Consider the following 20,777-nt stretch of genomic DNA (forward strand, 5'->3'; position numbering starts at 1 on the left):
AATGAAATAATCCTGCCATACAAACTATTAAATGCTGCAAGCTTGGTTTGGCCAGGTTCTCCTTGATTTGGCCCAAAGTAGATAGACTTCCAATTGACCTCTTCCGTGGCTCAAAATAATTGTCATTTAGCTTCCTCTATTTTACAAATGTGGTGGGTTTTCCCTTTATTTTTGTTCTGGACAGAGCCAGTTTTCTAAAGTATCTGGAGAACCAATAGTGGTTTTTTTTTTCTTTTAATCCAAATATAGGGATGGATCTTCATAATGAACATGTATGGTGGTCCTCCAAATTATTTTGCAGCTCTAGACAGGAGTCAATGGCAGGTTTTCTTTAACCATGAATCTTAGCCCATAAAGATCCTATAGGCATTTCACAATGTAGAAATAATGGATGACTGTAGCCTGAAGCTTTATGCAGAAGTAGGCTCATCTACACCAGAAAAATGGGTAAAATTACCTGGTTAGTCCTTGGATAAACAAGGTTTTAAGCCTAGCCAAATCTACCTTAGCAATTTTATTGTGAACCTACAATTTTTTGCCAGTTCAAAATTCCAAATGTGCCCACCTTGCAAACACTTTGTAAAATCCCATTTAATATAGGTTGTCTGAAAGATTCTAAGTACACTTGGATTTTAAAATATGTAAGTATTAATAATCTCAAAAGTGGATGCAATTCATTCTTCCTCTCTGTAATGCCAGTATGTTGTATAACTTGTGCTACAATTTTTGTACTAAAGTTCATTTCCCTGCTCATTCAATGTGACCTTGGGCTTTTCAAGGTTAAAGGTCAATTAATAAGTACTTCTGCTAATACTAATTACTGTTTTGATTATTGGCTATCACTAAAAAATATTAAACATCCTCTCTCCCTCCCCCCTCTTTCTCCCCCCTCTCCCTCTCTCTCTCTCTCTCTCTCTCTCTCAATAGGGGATCCCAGGACAAAAAGGAGAAAAGGTAAAATTAACATGAAACCTGAAATCTGGTTCTTCCTGTATGTCTGAATCAATAGTTCCACTATCCCTGGTTATTGCTTAAAAAGAATGTACCGTAACCTGCCTTTTTAATCCATATGCATAGGTAAGAACAATTATTATAAAAATAAAATCTAACGCTAAAAAGTGTATAGTTAAAGCAGGCAGCTGCAAGAGATGACATATGAAAATTGTACATTTTCAGTGGAGTGAATGGCTTCCAATGAATTGGCAGGTAGTTTCATTGATGAATTTTGTAGCTCTGAAAATTTCCTTGCTCCAAGTCAGATAATATTATAATTGCAGGAAAAGGAATACATTAAATGGGCAATCCTAGATCCATGGGCATATTTGATCCTGAATTAACTGTAATAAACAAAATTGGTCATGATATTCTGAAAAGTACAAGAACTTTCTGATACAAGGCCAGGGTCCAGGATGGGTCAACCAACATTATCCCCACCAAGATGAAAGAACTCTTCACAATGATGCACCTGCTGTGGTCCTGTCTCTTTGACTCTATTTTGGTTACATGATTTAAAATATTTTCTTTTTTAATCCCTCTGTTTCTGCAGGGTCAATGCGGAGAATATCCACACAGGGTAAGCAAATTCTTCTGGGTTTTTGAATTGAACTCTGTATCTTATCCCACGTTGGGATAGTTTCTATGGTACTTCAAACAGATCATCTAGGAAGATCCAACTTTTGTTCCTGTGTTTCTCTCACCCACCATCAATATTCTGTGGGTTGAGTCCTTTCTTGACCAAAGAAAGAAGAGTCTTTTTTTAAAGGGATTTATCAAGGTCCTTCCATAATCTAATGCCACAAATTCTGCTATCAGAAAGGAGTGGAAAACAATCATTGGGGAATGCTACACCTCCTTACCTATGGTTTCTTTTATTCAGATCATATTAAAATGGCAGTGGAACCCTACCAAAGCATCAGTCACAATAAAACATGGCCATTTAGCAAAGCAGTCTTCTGAAGTGAAGCAAAAATTCAGATATTGCCCAGCATTTTATTTATTTATTTATGTATTTATTGGCATAGATTTAAAGAATATCTGACCCCCAACAACTCTGGGTCCTTTGCAGTATAAAAGGCCGGAACAATAAGATAAAAGAACAAAAGATATGATTCCACAAACAGAAAAACCCCCCCAAAAATAGCACAAACTCTTCCAGAGTCTGGGAGAGCAGCCATGTTTTCAATGCCTTTTATAACATCATCATGGTGGGAACCAGATGGACCTCCGGGGGGGGGGGGATGATGCTCCAGAGGGCAGATGTCATGTTATTTTGCCTTCTTTTAGGATGCTTAGATAAACTATAACTGTAATTAACGAGAGAGAGAGAGAGAGAGAGAGAGAGAGAGAGAGAGAGAGAGAGTACAAGCAACATGACAAATACTAATGTGCTTAGAATTAAAATAGCCAAAGGTGTTTACATAGCATTAAAAAAGGGCTGGGGGAAGAAAAAAAATGGGAATTTACACAACACCATGTGCATAATTACATGTCTGATCTTATATAGCAATAATCTGCTGACAATCCTGAAAAGGCTTTCAGGATTTAATGTTTTAATTTAATCTAAACAATCTGAACAAGTTACAATTTAGACAACAAGTTAATGTCTAAAAGAATTACGAAATTTGACTCAATTGAAATTGAGTTAAAATGTGTGACCCACTGGTTAGCAAAATGTACTCAGCATAACAAGGTTTCCATCAACAGCTAAATCTCTAAAATCCTCTAAAGGCAATAAAAAAAACTACATTTCCATTTGTTGCAAAATTTATCATGATAAAAAGTGGATGATCAAGGAATAGGAGAAGAAAAGAAACTTCAGGAGCCAAGTATTGTTTTTGTCTGTTCCAGTTGTCTTAAGAAACTTTTGAATATGAATTTGATGTAATTGATGGTATTTTAAAAAAAATCTCTGGGGCCAATGGTATAGCTCTAATCAATGCTAATTTACTGAGAATGCAATGCAAACTTAATCATTACCGCTGAATCTTATTTGAATTCTTAACCATACGATATGTGTGAGATTTGTACACTGCCAATTTTACAATGACTCTTGCCAGATTACATTCCTAAAAACAAAATAAAACCATAACAGCATACAATTATCATTAAACAGAAAAAATAAATCAAATATTTAACAATGCCAACATTGCATGTGATGAGATTTAATTGTGTTTCTTGAAAGGCATCAAAACAATATTTCAGTGCCAAAATCTCCACTAAGCAATTGTTTATGTGAAGCTGATTGGAGTTGAAAAGAAAAGTTATTCCTGTAGATTATCTGGACAATAAACAATAATGCTCAAGAGAACCTCATGTTCCAAATCTCAGCTTGGAAGATTTCTTAAATGCATCAAATTTCAGCCAAAGTTTAAGTTTATCTACCTAATAGATGGTTCTTGAAAACATGGAGGATTAGCCCTGACAGAAATCCTAACATACATCCAGAGAAATTTCTCTTCTTAGAAAATATGTCTATGGCATATTGATTGATGAGTTATACTGCTAGGAGAAAGCATTATCTCATGTGAACATTCAGAAATGGGGCAATCACTGAGCACTGTGTTGCTGTACCACGAGGGCTCCAGAAATTATAGGAGGATTAGGACCAGGTTGCAAAGTCTAAATCTTAATTTAAGTCACAAGTTGTAAAAAGCCAGAACAAGATCTTGGTAAATCAAGATGTTTTGTTGACTAAAGTCCATCTTTTCCAGCATTCCATCATGACCGATCCTTAGCCCCAAGCAGCCTCTAAGTACATTGTGAAACCAATAGTCCTGCCCATTGTTTGCTCTGCAGCAACTGGTAATCCATGGCCTTTCACTTGCAAATAGGTTGGTTCCCTATCAATAGTTTTCCCAATATTTGCCACTTAGGCAATTGCCTTTTATTTCGTTATTCTTTATGACCTCAGGGTAGGGATGCAAAAATGAGGAGTTAATCTAAGCTAATCCTTCCCTTAAGGGTGTAGTACGTTTATCCTTCCTTATAGCTGAAAGTTTGGAAATGTAAGGAAGGGAAACTTCTATTTAGAAACTTCTACATATGACCACAGATAGATTTAGATGTTTCTATAAGGTGAGGCGGTGGGAAAATGTGCATATCTGTGGTTTTGTGAGGTCTAAATTGATGCTAAAACATTTTCAATAAATTGTCTTGCTGTTTTAGGTCTGGAAGTATAAGACACTTTCAGAAAAATAGCATCATTCTTTCAGAAAAACTCAGATAGTCCTTGACTTACAATCATGCGTTTAGTGACCGTTTGAAGTTACAACAGCACTGAAAACTGGTTTTCACCTTTACGACCATTCCAAACCATTGGTGTCATGTGATTAAAATTTGGGTGCTAGACAATTGGCATGTTTTTATGACAGTTGTAGTATCCCAAGGTCATGTGATCACCATTTGCAATCTTCCCAGCTGGCTTCCGACAAGTGAAATCAATGGGGGAAGCCAGATTCACTAACAACTGCAGCAAAACAGCTCATAAAATGGGGCTAAATTCATTTAATAACTGCCTTGCCTAGCAACAGAAATTTGGGGTTCAATTGTGATCATAAGTCGAGGACTATTTTTCCATTTTTGGAAGAATTTAACAGATGTAACTATAGAATTGCTATCTGCTTCAGGGCCGAATCTTCCAAGCATAGAACTAATATCTTGGCTAAGGGCAGAGAAACTACTTATAGCCAACCTAAATAGCAGCAAAAAAATATAAAGTATTTTAGATATGTCTTGAGTTCAGCTATGCACTTGTAAAAAAAGAGTGCAAAAAATAAAGATTTCACAAAGCAGATAACACATGGCTATCTTAGGTTCTCTTTCTGGAATTTCTAAAATGTAATATCATAGATTCGTGAATGCCTTCATGTATTGCTTAAAATGCCTAGTTCTAATAGAGAAAGATTCCATTCTAGGTGAATATTTTTCACAGATAAATTCACTTAACTATGCAAAGTCAACACGTCCGTTGAATCACTTTGGTGCTGATCAAGTTTCTTGTCCCATCTCAACTTTAATTATTTTGGACATTTAAAAATTAAATTCAGAATTGGGAATTTTGCATAAATGAAAACAGCAGTCTTTAGCATCATCTACTTAAATATTTTCAATTAAAAAGCAATATATAAATACTTTTACTAAATTTTTAAAAACCCTATACTGCCTAAAGGAACCACATGGGGTATTTTTTTAGAAAGTAAAAAGTGTAGTTAGCTGTAATTCTTTGCCTTGTTGCATTATGTCTACCTTCTCAGATTAAAAACCATGCTACAAAGCATTCAGATTACCAGATAAGAGCTGCAAAACTCTTGACTCTCATCAGACAGCAACAAAAATGCATATATAAATCTCAACTTCTTTGCTGGCATCCATAGTCATGAATGAGATTTGTAGCCCTGACCTGGGAGCTATTTAAAAGATCATCATGGAAGGTTAGAAGGGCTGGCTGGGAACAATTTCATTAGTTTACCTTCCTAATAGCCTTTACCTATTCACAAAATTCCAGATAGCTAGGAAGGCAGCCCAGCTGATTGCCTTATCTTGAGTCCGCTGCTTCCAAAGTCAAAGTGGAAGGCATGTATCATGAGGTTCAAGAGTAGATCTAATCCAGCACAAACAATGTCTATTGCTTTTTGGAATACATTGAAAAGACATTAAACATCAAGAGTGAAATGATAATAGAGGCAGAAGCTTAAACACTTTCTGTTCAGGATTTGAAAATCCCTTTGGAAAACAGACTTGAGATCTGGACTTCCTCCAAGAGAAATTTGGAGCTACAGCTGGTGAAAAATTCTGGATGACAACACTATGTAGATAATAAACCTTTCAGAGGCATCTGAAACAGAAGAGGATAGGAAGCAAAAGCTGGCTGATTAACTTGATGTTCTGGCCTAGTGTATTTACTTAATAGAACAATGGCAGTAGAGTATTATGTATTGTTTGATGTCTGAACAATTTCTGAGTTCAGAGGTAAGTCCTCCTTGCACTGATTAAAATGAAAAGAGCCCCAAGCATGATCATAAAATAAAAGAAGTAAAAATATAGGGCCACAAAGAGGCCATTTCATACCTGGCCATTTCAGCTCAGGACACTGTTGGTTATTGAAATTATTATTCAAGAAATCTCTCTCCATCTCAATGGTAAGAAAACAAAGAACATGGCTGAGAAAATTCAGTTTTGCAGGGAGTAAGGCTACACTTTAAACGGCTCATATTTTTGCTTTCTTTTGTTTTGGAGGTGAAATCCTAAAGCAGGGGTCTTCAAACTTGGTCCTTTTATGACTTGTGGACTTCAACTCCCAGAATTCCTCAGCTAGCATGCCTGTCCTAAAACATATGGATTTCAACAAGCATAATTTGAGAATTTAACTTAAAAAGCTAATCAGGAGGAAGGCTGTGTTATTGCTTGTAACATTCTGCTATGTTTCAGATTATTCTTAAATATTTAAAATATTTAATATTCTTAAATCCCTCCCAAAAGTTTTAAGTCATAAAAATATTTTTAATTTCATTTAATTTTCAGATAATAATATTGAAAAAAATCATTTATTGGGTTGCAAATTTGGGGGGATTTTTTCCTCATCTGGTGCCCTCTAAATATGTGTAAGGACCCACCCCACTTTGCATCTTAAGAAGACAGAACTCTTGGAATAATTCTTCCAACAGGCATCCTTTATTAAGAGAAAATGGTTGCAGGCGTTCTAGACAGGACTTGGGGTCCAAGCTCTCCCATTCAAGGTTTTAAGGGGATCCCCAGTAGCCCCACCCAATCACCCCCCTCTTCCAGCGACAGTCTCAGGCATTACACTCCCACCCCCTTTTCCTCACTGCCGGCTGGATGGAGACTTCAGAGAAAACTACATGAAAGCCCCATTCTTATGGTTAGTCCTTTTGGTGATACACACATCCAGTTCCTTTCTTCAGAGAAAACTACATGAAAGGTAATAGCCCCATTGTTATGGTTAGTTCTTTTGGCGATACACACATCCAGTTCCTTTGAAGTGTACCGAAGGAAGTGAGGGCCATAAAGCCCCTTTGTTCACCCCTTCCCTTCATCGTATGACAGAATCCATAGAAGGCAGAAATGGGTTTTTTTATAATTGATAACTAGAGATGAAATATAATTGGATTCTGACAATATGCTAGACTTTAATTTCCAACATATATAGGCTACGATGACTAGACATTATGGAAGCCAAACATATTTGGAGAGCCACAATTTCCAATATCACAACTGATTTCTTAATATTCAATATTAGTCAAAAAACAATAGTCTGCATGATATGGATTTTAATAGCAAATATATTTCTTGCCTTGAGAGAGAGATAGAGAGAGGGAGGGAGGGAGGGAGGGAGGGAGAATAATGAAGGAATGTTCAACTTCTCTTATATAGTTTGAGTAATAGTTGTCTGAAGTCTGATTGCAGTATTAGTGGCAACTTTTAATGATATATGAATGGATGTTATTGGATGTTCCTCTCTTTACTGTCAGCAAAGTAAGAACTGGAAATTTAATGCCATCATAATGATGAGATGACCAAAACAGGTAAAAAAAAATCCCACAACAGATACAAGCATAATATCTGGGTGGAGTTTTCAAACCAAACTGCTGTTTGAACTACATAAAACCACATTGGTTTTATGACTTTGATGATATGGTGAATTGAATTGACCCCATTGTGTATTTCCACTGTCCCCCTAGGAATATCTAAGCACCACACTTGCAGCTCTGCGTTCTAATCACATCCTTGCATTGAAGGTTTGTGAGAAAGAAATGGTTTGACCTTTGCCAGTCCTGTTGCAAAAACAACAAAAAAGGATATTGCATACCCTGAACAATACCAAACATTTTGTAACATGTCTGTGGATAATCAGGGAGGTCATATTGTCAAAATGGACATCTAAATCCAAGCCTTATAGACATACCTCCTTACCGAGGCTTTCGCTATAGACAAATGAGCCATTCTCTGCATTGTAACCAGCAATTTCTGATAATACCAGTAGGAATTTCAGGTCATCAGTCTAGAACAGCTGCTCCCAACTTTTGTTTTGTGGCCTTACAGCATAACTAGAATTTTCTAGATCACCCTGTAAGTTGGAAATGCAAACGGTCAATGCAGGGTATCAAAATAAAAGTTAACTTATGTTAATTTTGGTTTTTGATTTTATTTGATTTGATTTTCTCACCTGAATTTACATAAGATTGTGAGGAAGAATGGCAAAAAAATTGAAATTTAAATGAGAATTCCAGAAAATGATCAGTTGTGGCTATCTTCTGAGACTTTGATGTTTTATTTTGATATCTCCATGAGGGACCAACAACCACCTCAACTGTCCTGATTTCCTCCAAACTTTTTTATGGCATGAATTCAGTATTTTTGTACAAAGTAGAGGATCTCCTGTCACACATCAGCCTTTCAGCACTGCTGTTTTTAAATTTTCTTACAAATAGCTTCTCAAAATTTTCCTTTCCAAGTAATGGCAGGCTTGTGAAATTGAGTACCAAACACAAAATGGGAAAGTTTTTAAGGTTATCTTCTCACCAACAAAGTTTTACTTCACGTCTTTAGAAAATAAATATGCAGATATTCATATTTTTAAATGACAAATAAATAAATCTCTGGACAGAATCTCTTTTTATTGGAAACAATATAATCAAGCAAAGATTGAGACATAATGACAGTAAGAAGATCTTGGTGCAGTTTACCAACTAACCTCAGCAGCACCACAACTTGTGCTTAAATTTAGTGCCTTAACCAGATTACATGTAACACATAATCATGCAAACTCCAATTTGGCTTATTCACTTCATTTTATGAACTCCAAGGATCATGGCAATTTTGTTTCTGTTATTCACTTGTGAATACCACTCTGGCCTTGGATCTGCTTCTAATTGTGACCTTCTCAATCCAAAATTGCCATTCCAATATATTATCACAACATGTTCTCTATTTTTAACCGGACTGCAGGGTGCAATATTGTGAAGACATTTCAGTTTGCAACAAGACTGGAACTTGACTTGTCCTAAAGAGCAAGTGACTTTAGACATGAGTAGAAATGTGTACTCTTTAGTGTCTACAGCTGTTGTCATGGGAGACCTGCAGGCACACCTCTAAGCCACAAAATGATATTTGCAGGAATAGACTTGAGCCGTGACAAGATTTGATTCTTCTTGCATTTATATTGGTGAAAACAGGGTAACTTTCATTGTAGAAATGAAATCTTAATGTGAATAATCAGTAGTATTATTGTAGTAGTAAGTATTTTCGGGAACACCAGATGATTTTTTTGGATGTCTTTGGATTGCTGAAAAGAGTAGAAAATCATGAAGTGGCTACTCCAGTAGTTCTTATCAAGTCTAGCAAGAGAAAAACTGAAATAATTTATTTAGCTGGGTTTTCAAGGGAAAAAAAGCTTATAGGAACATTTTAAAAAGTCAGTTAACAAATAATTAACCTGCAGGGTATTAAATTTCACCCAGTCAAATAATTCCATCTCGTCTATGAACACTTAAAACCAGTCTTGGCAGCTTAATCTTCCAAAGAGCTGGAGAGAAATAACAGCTGAAAAAGCAAATCTCTCCATCACAGAACTCATTGCCAGGGCCTGGAAGCACTGAACACAGTGGTGGGATTCAAATATGTGAACAACTGGTTCTCTGTGTGGATGCCGCTTCTGGAAGTCCATTCTGGGCCTGGGCAACACAAAATTAGCCACCAGTTCCGCTGAAGTGGTGCGAACTGGCTGAATCCCACCACTGACTGAACACATATCTGAAATACTGGGTACAATGGCCAAAATGCATCAATTGTTTTCTTCCTGGCCAATAGAAAAGGAGTTTATGATGTAATGCAATTTTGCCAGCTTTTGTAAGAGCTCATGAACTACTAGCTCATTCTGGAAGAAGTGGGTGGAGACTTTGAATTTTTAAAAGAATAAATGTGGATCCAGTTAATGCGACTGCATCCTACCAGAATCTTTGGTAACTTTTGACTCATTAGTAGAGTGGATTAATTGTGTTATATAGGCAATAGGCCGTATGTGAATTTCATTTTATGTAACCTTTCAGGATCTGCTCCAAAAGTAATCTCTTCTGTGGGTTAAAGTTTGAACCTTTGCTGAAAAGAGGTGCTTTGCATTGTCTTTCATTTCCTCCTCAGCTGCTAAAAAGAGGTTCATTCTCAGAGATTAAACAAAAACATTTTTATATATATTCTGAGTGAATTATTGTATTTAAAGGATTGCTATAGGGATTAGATCGTTCATGGAATTGATTGAGGGTTGAGGAATTATACTTGAACCCTTTCCATGTTCTTTGCACTGATTCTGCCTATTTTATTTTTTTATGTTAAATTCCATATGCTGGCACTTGGAGCTTACCATCCAAGGCTCCTGTTGCTTGGATCAATATCATAAAAACATATTGACTGCTAAGAAAAAGAAGCATAGCTCATGAAAGAAAGCTCCAAAACTGTTAAGAAAGACATCTTTGTTAATAAGCAAAGAAAATATTCTCTGAGTTTGTTTGCTTGCGGACATTCATTACCCAACTAGGTAACACCATCAGTCTGAATAAGGGTAGAGTTTGTACTCACTCACATTGCTGTTATCTAGTTGGGTAACAAAACATCTACAAACAACTAAGCTTAAAGAGCAGCAAGAACTATGTAGTTCAATCTGAGTTACAGATGTTCTCTTCCAAAGAGAAGTGTATATAATTAAAATAGGATTAGGACAGATAATGTGGCCAGATACTTCTTAAGTGTTCTTGCTAGACTGAGAAAGAATTAAGGAATCTATGTTGTACTGCAGTGTAACTTGGCTGAATGTACTGGTGAATTCATTATAAATTTTCCAAATTATATGAGTAGAAATTAGAATACTCTAAAGCAGGGATGTCCAACCTTGGCTACTTTAAGACTTGTGGAATTCATCTCCCAGAACTCCCTAGCCAGCCATGTCTGTTCCATGCTGGCTGGGGAGTTCTGGGAGATGAATTCCACAAGTCTTCAAGTAGCCAAGGTTGGACATCCCTGCTCTAAATTGTGAAGAGTGAAGTTAAAATAATTTATAGCTGCTTCAGCAACATTCATGTTGTGGAAGTAAAATGGAAAATAGAAACAGATTGGCTCAGAGGCTTGCTACAAGGTGCCCAATGACAATGCTTTTTCCATTACCCCTTCTTTGATATTGATGAACTCAAACTTGCTTTTATTCCTTCCTTTGGTTATTTTATTTTTTCCCATTTCCATTTTCTTCCCTGGCTGCTCTGTTTGACTTTTGATGCCCTACTGACATCTTTTGCCTTGTGACCTTTGGCCTTTCCCTGTGACCTTCTGGCTCGGTCTTCAGCTGTTGCCTCTTCTCAATTCAGTGCGACTGGCTCCGCCCCCAGTCATAAAGAGACGCACCTTCCAGGTATCCTTCTCCTTTTCCTCCTACTCCTGGTCTGTTCATTTCCGAAACTAGTAATTAATCAGCTTCCTGTCTTCCCTAGGAGAGGGTTTCATTAAAACTAGAAAAAGCAAAGATTCAGTCATGTCCCCCATTTCACAGGATTGACAGATCAAGTTTTAATGCATTTGCATGCTTAGTTTAGCAGCTAAGCATGAACACGTTTGGTGGTTACCGGACTTGAAGGTATTGTTAGACTATATAAGATCTTAGAAGAAAGAATATAATGCATTTAGAAAAAGGTTTAATTTGATTTTATTGGAACTGATCTGTTTTACAGCACAAACTACTAAACAAAGGTAGTTCACTGTCCATAGTTCAGTCAGTTATACAAAGTATATTTGATCAGCTTTTAAGATCAACATTCTGGAGAGATAGGAAAATGGGAAGAACACAACTACTGCTACTATATATGCTTGGAGATGCAAATACATAGCCTAAAATAACCATGGCTTTCCAGTGATTGTTCAATAGATGTTTAGAGCTGTATGTCCTATTAATTATTCAAATAACTATTCCAGACAAGTGTCCTTGCATTCAGTCCTTAGTTCTAATTTAGTGGGAACAAAATTGCAGCCTTAAACTATTTATTGTGGGGAACGTTACTCTAATAGGATAGCGGATAACACAATTATTTCATAAAAGTATAAACAAATTTCATACTTGCCCATATCTACTGGACCATCACTGACTTTAGAGACAATTGTATGAATAGCAGAATTGAGTCTTGCAGAGATTTCATATGTGGACATCTAACAAGTCATGTACCGTCTCAGCTGCCCAGCAATAGCATCCTTCAGTAGATAGAAGTCTCCATAGCAGAATGCTCTTCATCCTCATCTTAGAGGATAATGTTCTACGTGCTTTGGTAGATGTAGGTTCAACTCAGCCAGAGGGCTTGTATAAGCAAGATGCCCATTCATGCAAAGCCTCTTGTTACAGTGACATTATGATATGCTTATGGATAACGATGGTCTGGACTGGCCTTCCAGGATGCATCTGGAATCCCACTGGATGGAGAAATAAATCTAAACACCATCCTCACTAGATGTCATAGGCTACTTTTTTAGCCGTTGATCGGAGCTATATTAAAAATTGTTTGGCTCCATTGCATGTGAATTTAATATGCTGTTAGGCTTCATTGAAGATGGCCTCATGTTAACATTTTGCCATGGCATAAAATACCGCATGATCAAAAGATGGAATTCAAAGGGCACAGTAGGAGTATCGCCTCTTAGTTTCCCAAGTAGATTTTGCCATTATGATGCTTCAAATGCATACCTACAAAAAAATTCATTCTCCTTCTCTTCTCTTCACTTTTGATCCTCTGGAAGGATCCTTTCCTCTTCAAAAAGAACAATCCATGTGATGTGGATTTTAGCATTAGATACAGCAAAAATCCAAATAAAGTTATAACACTTTATTGGATGGTGTTTAATATTTGCACTTGGTTTCCTATCCATCCTATTGTAATGGAAGCTTTTAAAAAATGTGGGAATGCACCATCAGCCCTATCCACAGTTACTCTTTGCCTGTGTTTTGGAAACCCCCTTCAGAGACTTTCTAACAAGACCTTGCTTTGCTTTACCTGTGTTCCTTGGTTTAGGTTGTTATTTGTGCCCCCATGTTATTTAGCTGTGTTTATAGTAATGTTATTCTCAATGAACCTCAGGGTGAACAAGGACAGGCAGGCATCCAAGGGCCTCCAGGGCTACCTGGGCCCCCAGGACCACCCGGGACTCCAGGACCACCTGGTCAAACTGGCCCAGCTGTAAGTGTCTTTCATGTTTATCTGGATCTCCCCCTCTCCAAGAACCTCTGAATTACCTTTTACCTCTGTGTCTGACTAGTTTCTGAGGTTGCATCAAAGCCTTTGATATCATCTGGAGGTTTTTAAGAAGAGATTGGACAACCATTTGTCTGATCGGGTCTCCTGTTTGAGCAGGAGGTTGGACTAGAAGACCTCCAAAGCACCTTCCAACTCTGTTATACTGTTATGCTGTTATTCTGCTGTGAAATGACTGCATAAGACTGCCAATTTCCTTGCTCCTATCTATTGAAAGGACCAGGGTGAGGTAATTACTCTCTGATTTGAACTCATTTCACTCCCAAGCCAACTGTTAAGAAACTCTTCAAATCTCTTTGATGGTCTGCTCAGATTTACAGAACCTGTGGTATCTCAGAAAGACTTGTTTTTCTGTTCCCATAGGGAAAAACCGGAGAACCTGGCAAGGATGGAAAGGTAGCCATTTAATCTTTTTTCTTGCATTTGTTTGCATAAAAATTATTTTCTCAGAGCCTGAGAAGAATATGGGATGCATGTTGAATTTCAGGGGTTGCATGGAGTAATAGATGAATTCCACTGCAAAGTTTATTCATCAGACAAAAATCATATTTCTCCTAGGATGACGTTTCTGGACTCATTTTAGTCCTGGTTATATTGCATAACTGAGGGTTCGACTGGCAGTGAATGGAAGGAGACTCAGCCATTCCATGCAAGAGCAAAGATTTTTAATTAATTTTGCTTTAATTGTGAAATAAGATCCCATCATAAATTTTCATATTTCATAATTGTCTAGCTGCTTATGGATGGCAAGGAGAGATGAATAATTAATGTGCTATTTCATAGAAAGCTCTTATAAAAAAATTCTCTGACTGTATTTTTAAAGTTAGCTTTTAAGTAAAATGCCACACATTTGGAGTTAAACAAAATTCAGTGAAAGTTTCAGTTTCAATTCAGTTTCACAATTCAGTGAAAGACATCATATTGAAGATCCCAGCTCCTAGAATTTACAGGCAGGATTGGAAAAACTGGCTGAAATTGTGGAATCTCCACCAGTCAGTATTAGCCATACTGATGTAGGAGATGACCAGGCAGAACCTGAGGGTGGGATCAAACATATCATCAGCTTGGAATTGCTATGCTCCTACCAGAAACTTAAGTCCACCCACCCATCCACCCACCCCTGTGAATTCTGCTTTGACTATTAGTATACCAGGTTTTTATATACAGGTAACATGAAATAAACTTGCAGTCCTTTTGAACTCTATTCTGGCTCCTGGTTTCTTGCATCTGACAACTGCACTATAGATAGTCCTTGACTTACAACAGTTCATTTAGTGATTGTTCAAAGTTGCAATGGCACTGAAAAAAGCAACTTATGACGTTTTTCATACTTACAACCAGCATCCCCTTGGTCATGTGATCAAAATTTGGATGCTTGGCAACCGACTTATATTTAGGACTATTGTATGTCCTGGAATCACACAATCAGCTTTTGCCACCTTCTGACAAGCAAAGTCAATGGGGAAGCCAGATTCACTTAACATCCATGTTACTAGCTGAACAACTGCAATAAGTCACTGGATAATTGTGGCAAGAAAGGTTGTAAAATGGGGCAAAACTCACAACAAATATCTCACTTAGCAACGTACATTTTGGGCTCAATTGTGGTCATAAGTCAAGGACTACCTGTAATAAACCAGGGCTCTGATGCAACCTGAGGCAGTTTACTATCTTCTATGTTCCAATCTGAAAAGTACAGGGAGGAAAATGATAGAGGAACAGCAAAGAAATCCCACGGCTGGAGTGCATAATTACAAAGGGTATAGGGATTGCTAAAGAATACAGATTCAAATGCATCCTTGAAATCTGACCAAGTAGATTCAAATCCATCTCTCCATTGAAAAGCATTTCATTAAACTTCATACAACCAATGCAAACCATAGTGACGTGTAAGTAGAACTAAAGGAAGGGCAGATCTTATCCCACAGCTAAGGTGCTTTTCCCATTTTTGCTACTTTAATGATCTCATGTTCCTCTATCTTCAGGGTTTGCCAGGAGTTCCTGGACCAAAGGTGAGTAAAATACCTTGAAATAAATATCAGATCTTAGCAGAGTCTTCTGAAATTTCAGTGCTTTGTACATGAAAATTGCAATAGATAAAACATGGCTAGAAATCCAGTTGCCAAGACAAGATCAGATCTAATTGTAAAGTGCTTCTCAGCTGAGCAAGGAAAATGTTTGCAATTAAAAAAAAAAGAATTATTTTTTAAAAGAATCCAGTTCTAAAATTAACCAGCTGCAAGAACATTCCCTATGTCTTAGACTTTAATTTTCCTAATTCCCAAACATATGATCTTAGAAACTGGGCTGTGTATTATTTGTATACTGGATCCAGTTCTTAATGATATTTAATTGTGTGAAATGAATTGACTAAGACACATTTTGAAAAACATAACTGACTTTCAATATTCAAACATGTGGGGAGAAGTTTAATAAGATACTAGGTAGCGAGCTTACACAGAAGTCTTTTGTTAGGACACAGAGAAATTGGCAATCAAAATCTAAGTATTTTTTGTTTGCTTGTTTCCATATATTTCTCCTTCTGCTACATGACACCATCTTTCCCATCTAAGGACAATTTTTCTTAGCAACCAAATTCATGTGGATCTTAGAGGGTAAAATGGCCCTTAAGTATAGATATCGTAATTATTTTCTTAAGACATGAATACTCTCCAGTGGTCTAATTCTCAGCTAATTCAGTATCTTATTCAGAATCTTGATTTGTGTTCATTTTCTTTTTAAAAAAATGTTTTGGTTTGAGTCTCCAGGTAGCTCAATTCACTCAATTTTTTTTCTTCTGTTCGCTTGAATTTATAGGGTGACCCTGGACTTCAAGGATACCATGGAAGGAAGGTATGAACAATATAAAAATTGAATTAGAAAGTAGGCATATTTAAATTCATTAAAGTGATCCAGAGCCATCTCGGAATATGATACACCATTCTTATGCATAGATATCTAAGCATTTTCCTAACCATGGTATTTACTTAATTTCTTACTGTGAGCATCTTTGACTAAGAGTGCCAGGGCCTAGAACTGTAGGAATTACAATTACAGGTAACATAATCCTACAAAGACTGATTTTATATCCCATTAAAAGCATTTGCACCCACAGTAAGTCAAGAAGCTCAGCTGCTTAATTCTTCTCAATTCTTTCATAACATATTGGTAGTTATTCTTCTGCTTCATTTACTATGATCAATTTTATTTTGATGGTTGACTTTTATTATACTGTAAGTTCAAGTGAATTTATCACATACTGTAGATTGTGGCAGGAGTTCATACTAAAGTCATGTTGCAATAATTCTGAAATCCAGCTATTAAATCTACTGTTCAGCACCTAGGGCTAAATTCTAAAATTTTATGATGAGTGTTGTTTTAAGGGGGGAAATTTAATTGCAGTAATAATGGCACAGAACTCTGAAAACTAGTCTATACTATATTGCTATTCTACACTTATAGAGTGTAGAATAATTTAATCTGGAGACTGTTGTTATCAAGACTCTCTCTTTTGAGTTAACACCCTGTTGTTATTTTACAGATATAAATATGAGATTCATACTATAGGACTGGGCTGCATACATCTGTATGACCATTAGAGATAGAGAAAATTCTAGGGTCATATAGATTTTGTAGCCTGTATTTGGTAGTCTAGAAACTAATCAAAATATGACAAAGGGTGGATTTCTGTAAAGTGTAAAGCCAGCATTACGTCCACTAAAATTCATTTGATGGAGATCATATATTAAATAAACATTTATTAGTAGTATATCAAGCTCCTGAGATGTACTTCTAATTAAATATGATTCAGGAACTTGAATTTCTAAACAAATAAAGATTGGCATGAAGTTGCACACAACAGCAATTATAAACCACAGATTTTATCTACTGAGAATATCATATTAGTCAAATTGTGCTACTAAATCATGCTACTATAGCAGGGTGAAAGGTACCTGTCAGACCCACTAGTAAACCAAATCAGGAAATCAGTTCCACAGGAACATTAAAACTTCTTATTTTGAGATGGGCTATAATAAGAGATGGTCAGAATCTTACAAATCTGATTGCCCTGCACCTGCTCCTCTTCTTGCAGTCCAGGGCATTAGGAAGATGTCTTTCTGAGCAATATTAACTTGTTTCACAGGACGTAATAAGTGTTTCAGTTCCTTTTGCCTAGTTAATAATTCTTGCTTATGTCCATCTTTCATACTCCCTGCAGTAACTCTGAGAATAATTCTGATTATAAATCTGTTTTAAGCATCTAAACAATATGTTTGTTCAATCCCTGCTCAATGAAAGCTTTGCAGTGTAGGATCTCCAAGAGAGTGGGCATTCATTTTTCAACAGAAGTGAATATCTGTAGTTCTGGATCGAACTCTGGAATCCTTGGTCCTTTCTGAGCAAGTTTGTTTGATTGTAGGTGTTTTATTACCCAACTAGGTTACCTCATTGTACCTAGTTTTGTAATGAAACATCTGCAAAGAAACAACCATAGTTAGAAAGCAGCAAGGATTCCATATTCACTTCTCCTTAAATGGTTCTGGAAAAGAAGAATCTCCCAATGCAGACTTTTAGGAAGTTATTGATATGTTAATTGCACAAAATTGTCCTAGCATTATATGCTGATATAACGATCTCAGACTATCAGAGAGGGATCAACTTGATCTAATATAACTGAGGAGAAGAACAGAACAGAACAGAGTAGAGTAGAGTAGAGTAGAGTAGAGTAGAATGGAATGGAATAGAATAGAATAGAATAGAATAGAATAGAATAGAATAGAATAGAATAGAATAGAATAGAATAGAATAGAATAGAATAGAATGGGACATTGGAGATCTTCTAGTCCAGCCCCCTGCTCAAGCAGGAGATCCTATACCTTGTCAGTCAGATGATTGTCCAGTCTCTTCTTAAAAATCTCCAGTGATAGAGTGCCCACAATTTCTGGAGGCAAGCTGTTCCACTGGTTAATTGTCCTGACTGTTGGGAAGTTTCTCCTTAATTCCAGGTTGCTTCTGTCTTTGATCAGTTTCCAACCATTTGGTGTTTGGAGAATAATTTGATTCCCTCTTCTTTGTGCAGCCCCTCAAATACTGGAATACGGCTAATCATGTCACCCCTGTTTCTTCTTTTTTTTAAGACTAAAGAGACAAATTCATTTCAGGCAGTGAAAGGATAGAATGCTAATAAAAGAGAGCAATTCAATAGATAATTGTATAAACAGGAATTAATATTCTTAGCAGTCTGCAGTTATGCATATTGCGTAAGTTTGTATACATTATTTGGCTAAAATATTAACACTTGGCAGACTTCTCTTGAAATCTGCATAAATCAAAGAGCTGGCCTTCTGCAAAGAGGTGAAAATCATAGTCTCTGTGGCCCAGATCCATCTTTTCACATCTGTGTGCACAATTTATGGCCTCTTTTCCAATGACAATGATGTTTTCTTCATTAGCTGACTATGCAATACTTAATGGCTTTACAGCTCTCAGGAGAATTAAGCAAGTCACTGATCTGCGGTTGTGTGGGTGTGCATCAGTGAAAGAGCTGTCTTCTTACAATATAGGAAGCACTTCACAGGTCTGAATTTGTAATCAGTAGAAGAAAATTTTTATTTTGACCTATAAGAAGAAAATCCTAGGATCTTTCTTATTGTATTACATTAGATTTATATGCCACTTTTCATTCAGAATCTCAAGGCAGCAAACACAATGGTTTCTCCTTCCTTTCCCTCCCACAACAACAACCCTGTGAGGGCTGAGATAGAGTGACTGGCTCACCCAATGAGCTTTTGTGAAGGAGAATCTCCCCTTTCCAGGGACTTCAATACCTTCACCACTATTTACATTGGCTCTGTATTGTTGAGATAAAAGAATGCTTGGAAGGCTAGAGCAGATGCCTCCTTGAGATAGATATTTTTTTTCACCATTGAATTTAATTTTGTTAGCTAGGTTCAAATCTGTTGAGATCCTTCTGGATTTTGAATCTATCTTCTGAAGTATTGGCTATTTCTGCCAGCTTGGTGTCATCTGCAGATTTGATGAATTCCCCTTCTGTTCCCTCATGTAAATCGTTTATGAAGGTGTTGAAGATTACTGAATCGAAGGCAGTGGGGTATTCCACTACATATTTTCCTCCATGTAGATGTAGTTCCATCGAGGGCTACATATTGAGTCATTCAGTTACGAATCCATGTGGTGGTGATGCTGCCTAACGCACTTTTTTTCTATCTTATCAAGAAGTAGATTGTGGTCTACTTTATCAAATGACTTACTGAAGTTCAAGTAAATTATGTCCATAGCATTTCTCTGGTCACTTTAGTCACTTTGTCCACAAAAAATGCAATAAGATTTGATTGGCATGATCTGTTTTTGACAAACCCATGTTGACTTCTGATTACACTACTTATATTGGCTTTCTATTATTGAGAGAAAAGAATGATTGGAAGGTTGGATCTTCACTGAGATGGAGGTTCTTTCAGAACAGGGAAGGGAAAGTTACTTTGGGAAGGACGACTTCCCAATGTCAAATGCAAACGTATCTCTTCCAGTGCTCTATTGTGTGCATCGTTCCGAAACCAGAAGGTAACTTTGGTTTAAAAGAGTTTTATAAGGAACATATAAAACCTACTCAACCAAGACCATTTCCTCCCTGCTGTGTTTTGCATTAACATGTTCACACAAAGGGGGGGGGGGAGAGACTAATGCTTCTTGTGCAAGATTACAGCTTAACCTGAAGATTCTGACAAGTATTCATTGCTTTGAAAAGGAGGGATCCATAACCAGTCTGGCGACTGACAGCGTATCTTGACTATGCTTTTCTAAACATTTTTTAAATTCTTCTTCATTCTCCCATCCCCTAAAAATGTAGGTGTAGTCTCCTAGGCAGGAAAAATTCTTCACTATGTTTTTTTTTGGGGGGGGGGTCTTATCCTAAAGCATGCATTTTGTAAAGGTTCGCTCTATATATCTATTATTATTGTTGTTGCTGCTGTTGTTGTTTGTTGCACAGTCAGCCAGGTGTTTAAACTGGATTTAGCAATTTTATCTACCTGCTGAGCCCTTTTCAAGAACCTGTGGTAGGCAGATGTTGTTTGATGGTGTTAAGCGTATTGTCACAGGTTATAAGCTGTTCCAAAGTAAATCTGCCTTTTGCAATTGACTGATGGTGATTTTGTCAATGCTGATGATGTTCAAGTGGTGCTCCAGTTGTTTTGGGATTGCAACCAAAGCGCCTACTACTATTGGGACTATCTTTGTTTTCTTTTGCCACAGTCATTCTATTTCTATTTGCAGGCCTTTGTATTTTGTGATGTTCTCTTGTTTTTCTTTTTTTATTTTGCTGTCTCCAAGTACTGCCACGTATATTATCCAGACTTTTTTGTCTTTCTTATAGACCAGGGGTGTCAAACTCGCAACATCACATGACATATTGTGACATATCGTGACTTTTTTTGCCATTGCTGACAATGGAGTGGGCACGGT

General features: G+C 36.9%; 1 protein-coding gene across 1 annotated transcript in view; it reads left to right on the top strand.

Annotated features, from left to right (window-relative positions):
• The window catches only part of LOC120318604 (collagen alpha-1(XIII) chain-like), a 105,760-nt gene that overhangs the window by 37,866 nt on the left and 47,117 nt on the right, over positions 1-20,777 (top strand). Inside the window, exons 10-16 of the mRNA XM_039366420.1 lie at positions 928-954; positions 1,547-1,573; positions 7,698-7,754; positions 13,122-13,220; positions 13,659-13,691; positions 15,281-15,307; positions 16,113-16,148. Coding sequence (XP_039222354.1) covers positions 928-954; positions 1,547-1,573; positions 7,698-7,754; positions 13,122-13,220; positions 13,659-13,691; positions 15,281-15,307; positions 16,113-16,148 — 306 coding nt within the window. The remainder of the gene's footprint in view (positions 1-927; positions 955-1,546; positions 1,574-7,697; positions 7,755-13,121; positions 13,221-13,658; positions 13,692-15,280; positions 15,308-16,112; positions 16,149-20,777) is intronic.

Source organism: Crotalus tigris, unplaced genomic scaffold, assembly GCF_016545835.1.
Source record: "Crotalus tigris isolate CLP2741 ecotype Arizona unplaced genomic scaffold, ASM1654583v1 scf7180000020317.251278, whole genome shotgun sequence".
In the NCBI taxonomy this organism is placed as follows: Eukaryota; Metazoa; Chordata; class Lepidosauria; order Squamata; family Viperidae; genus Crotalus; species Crotalus tigris.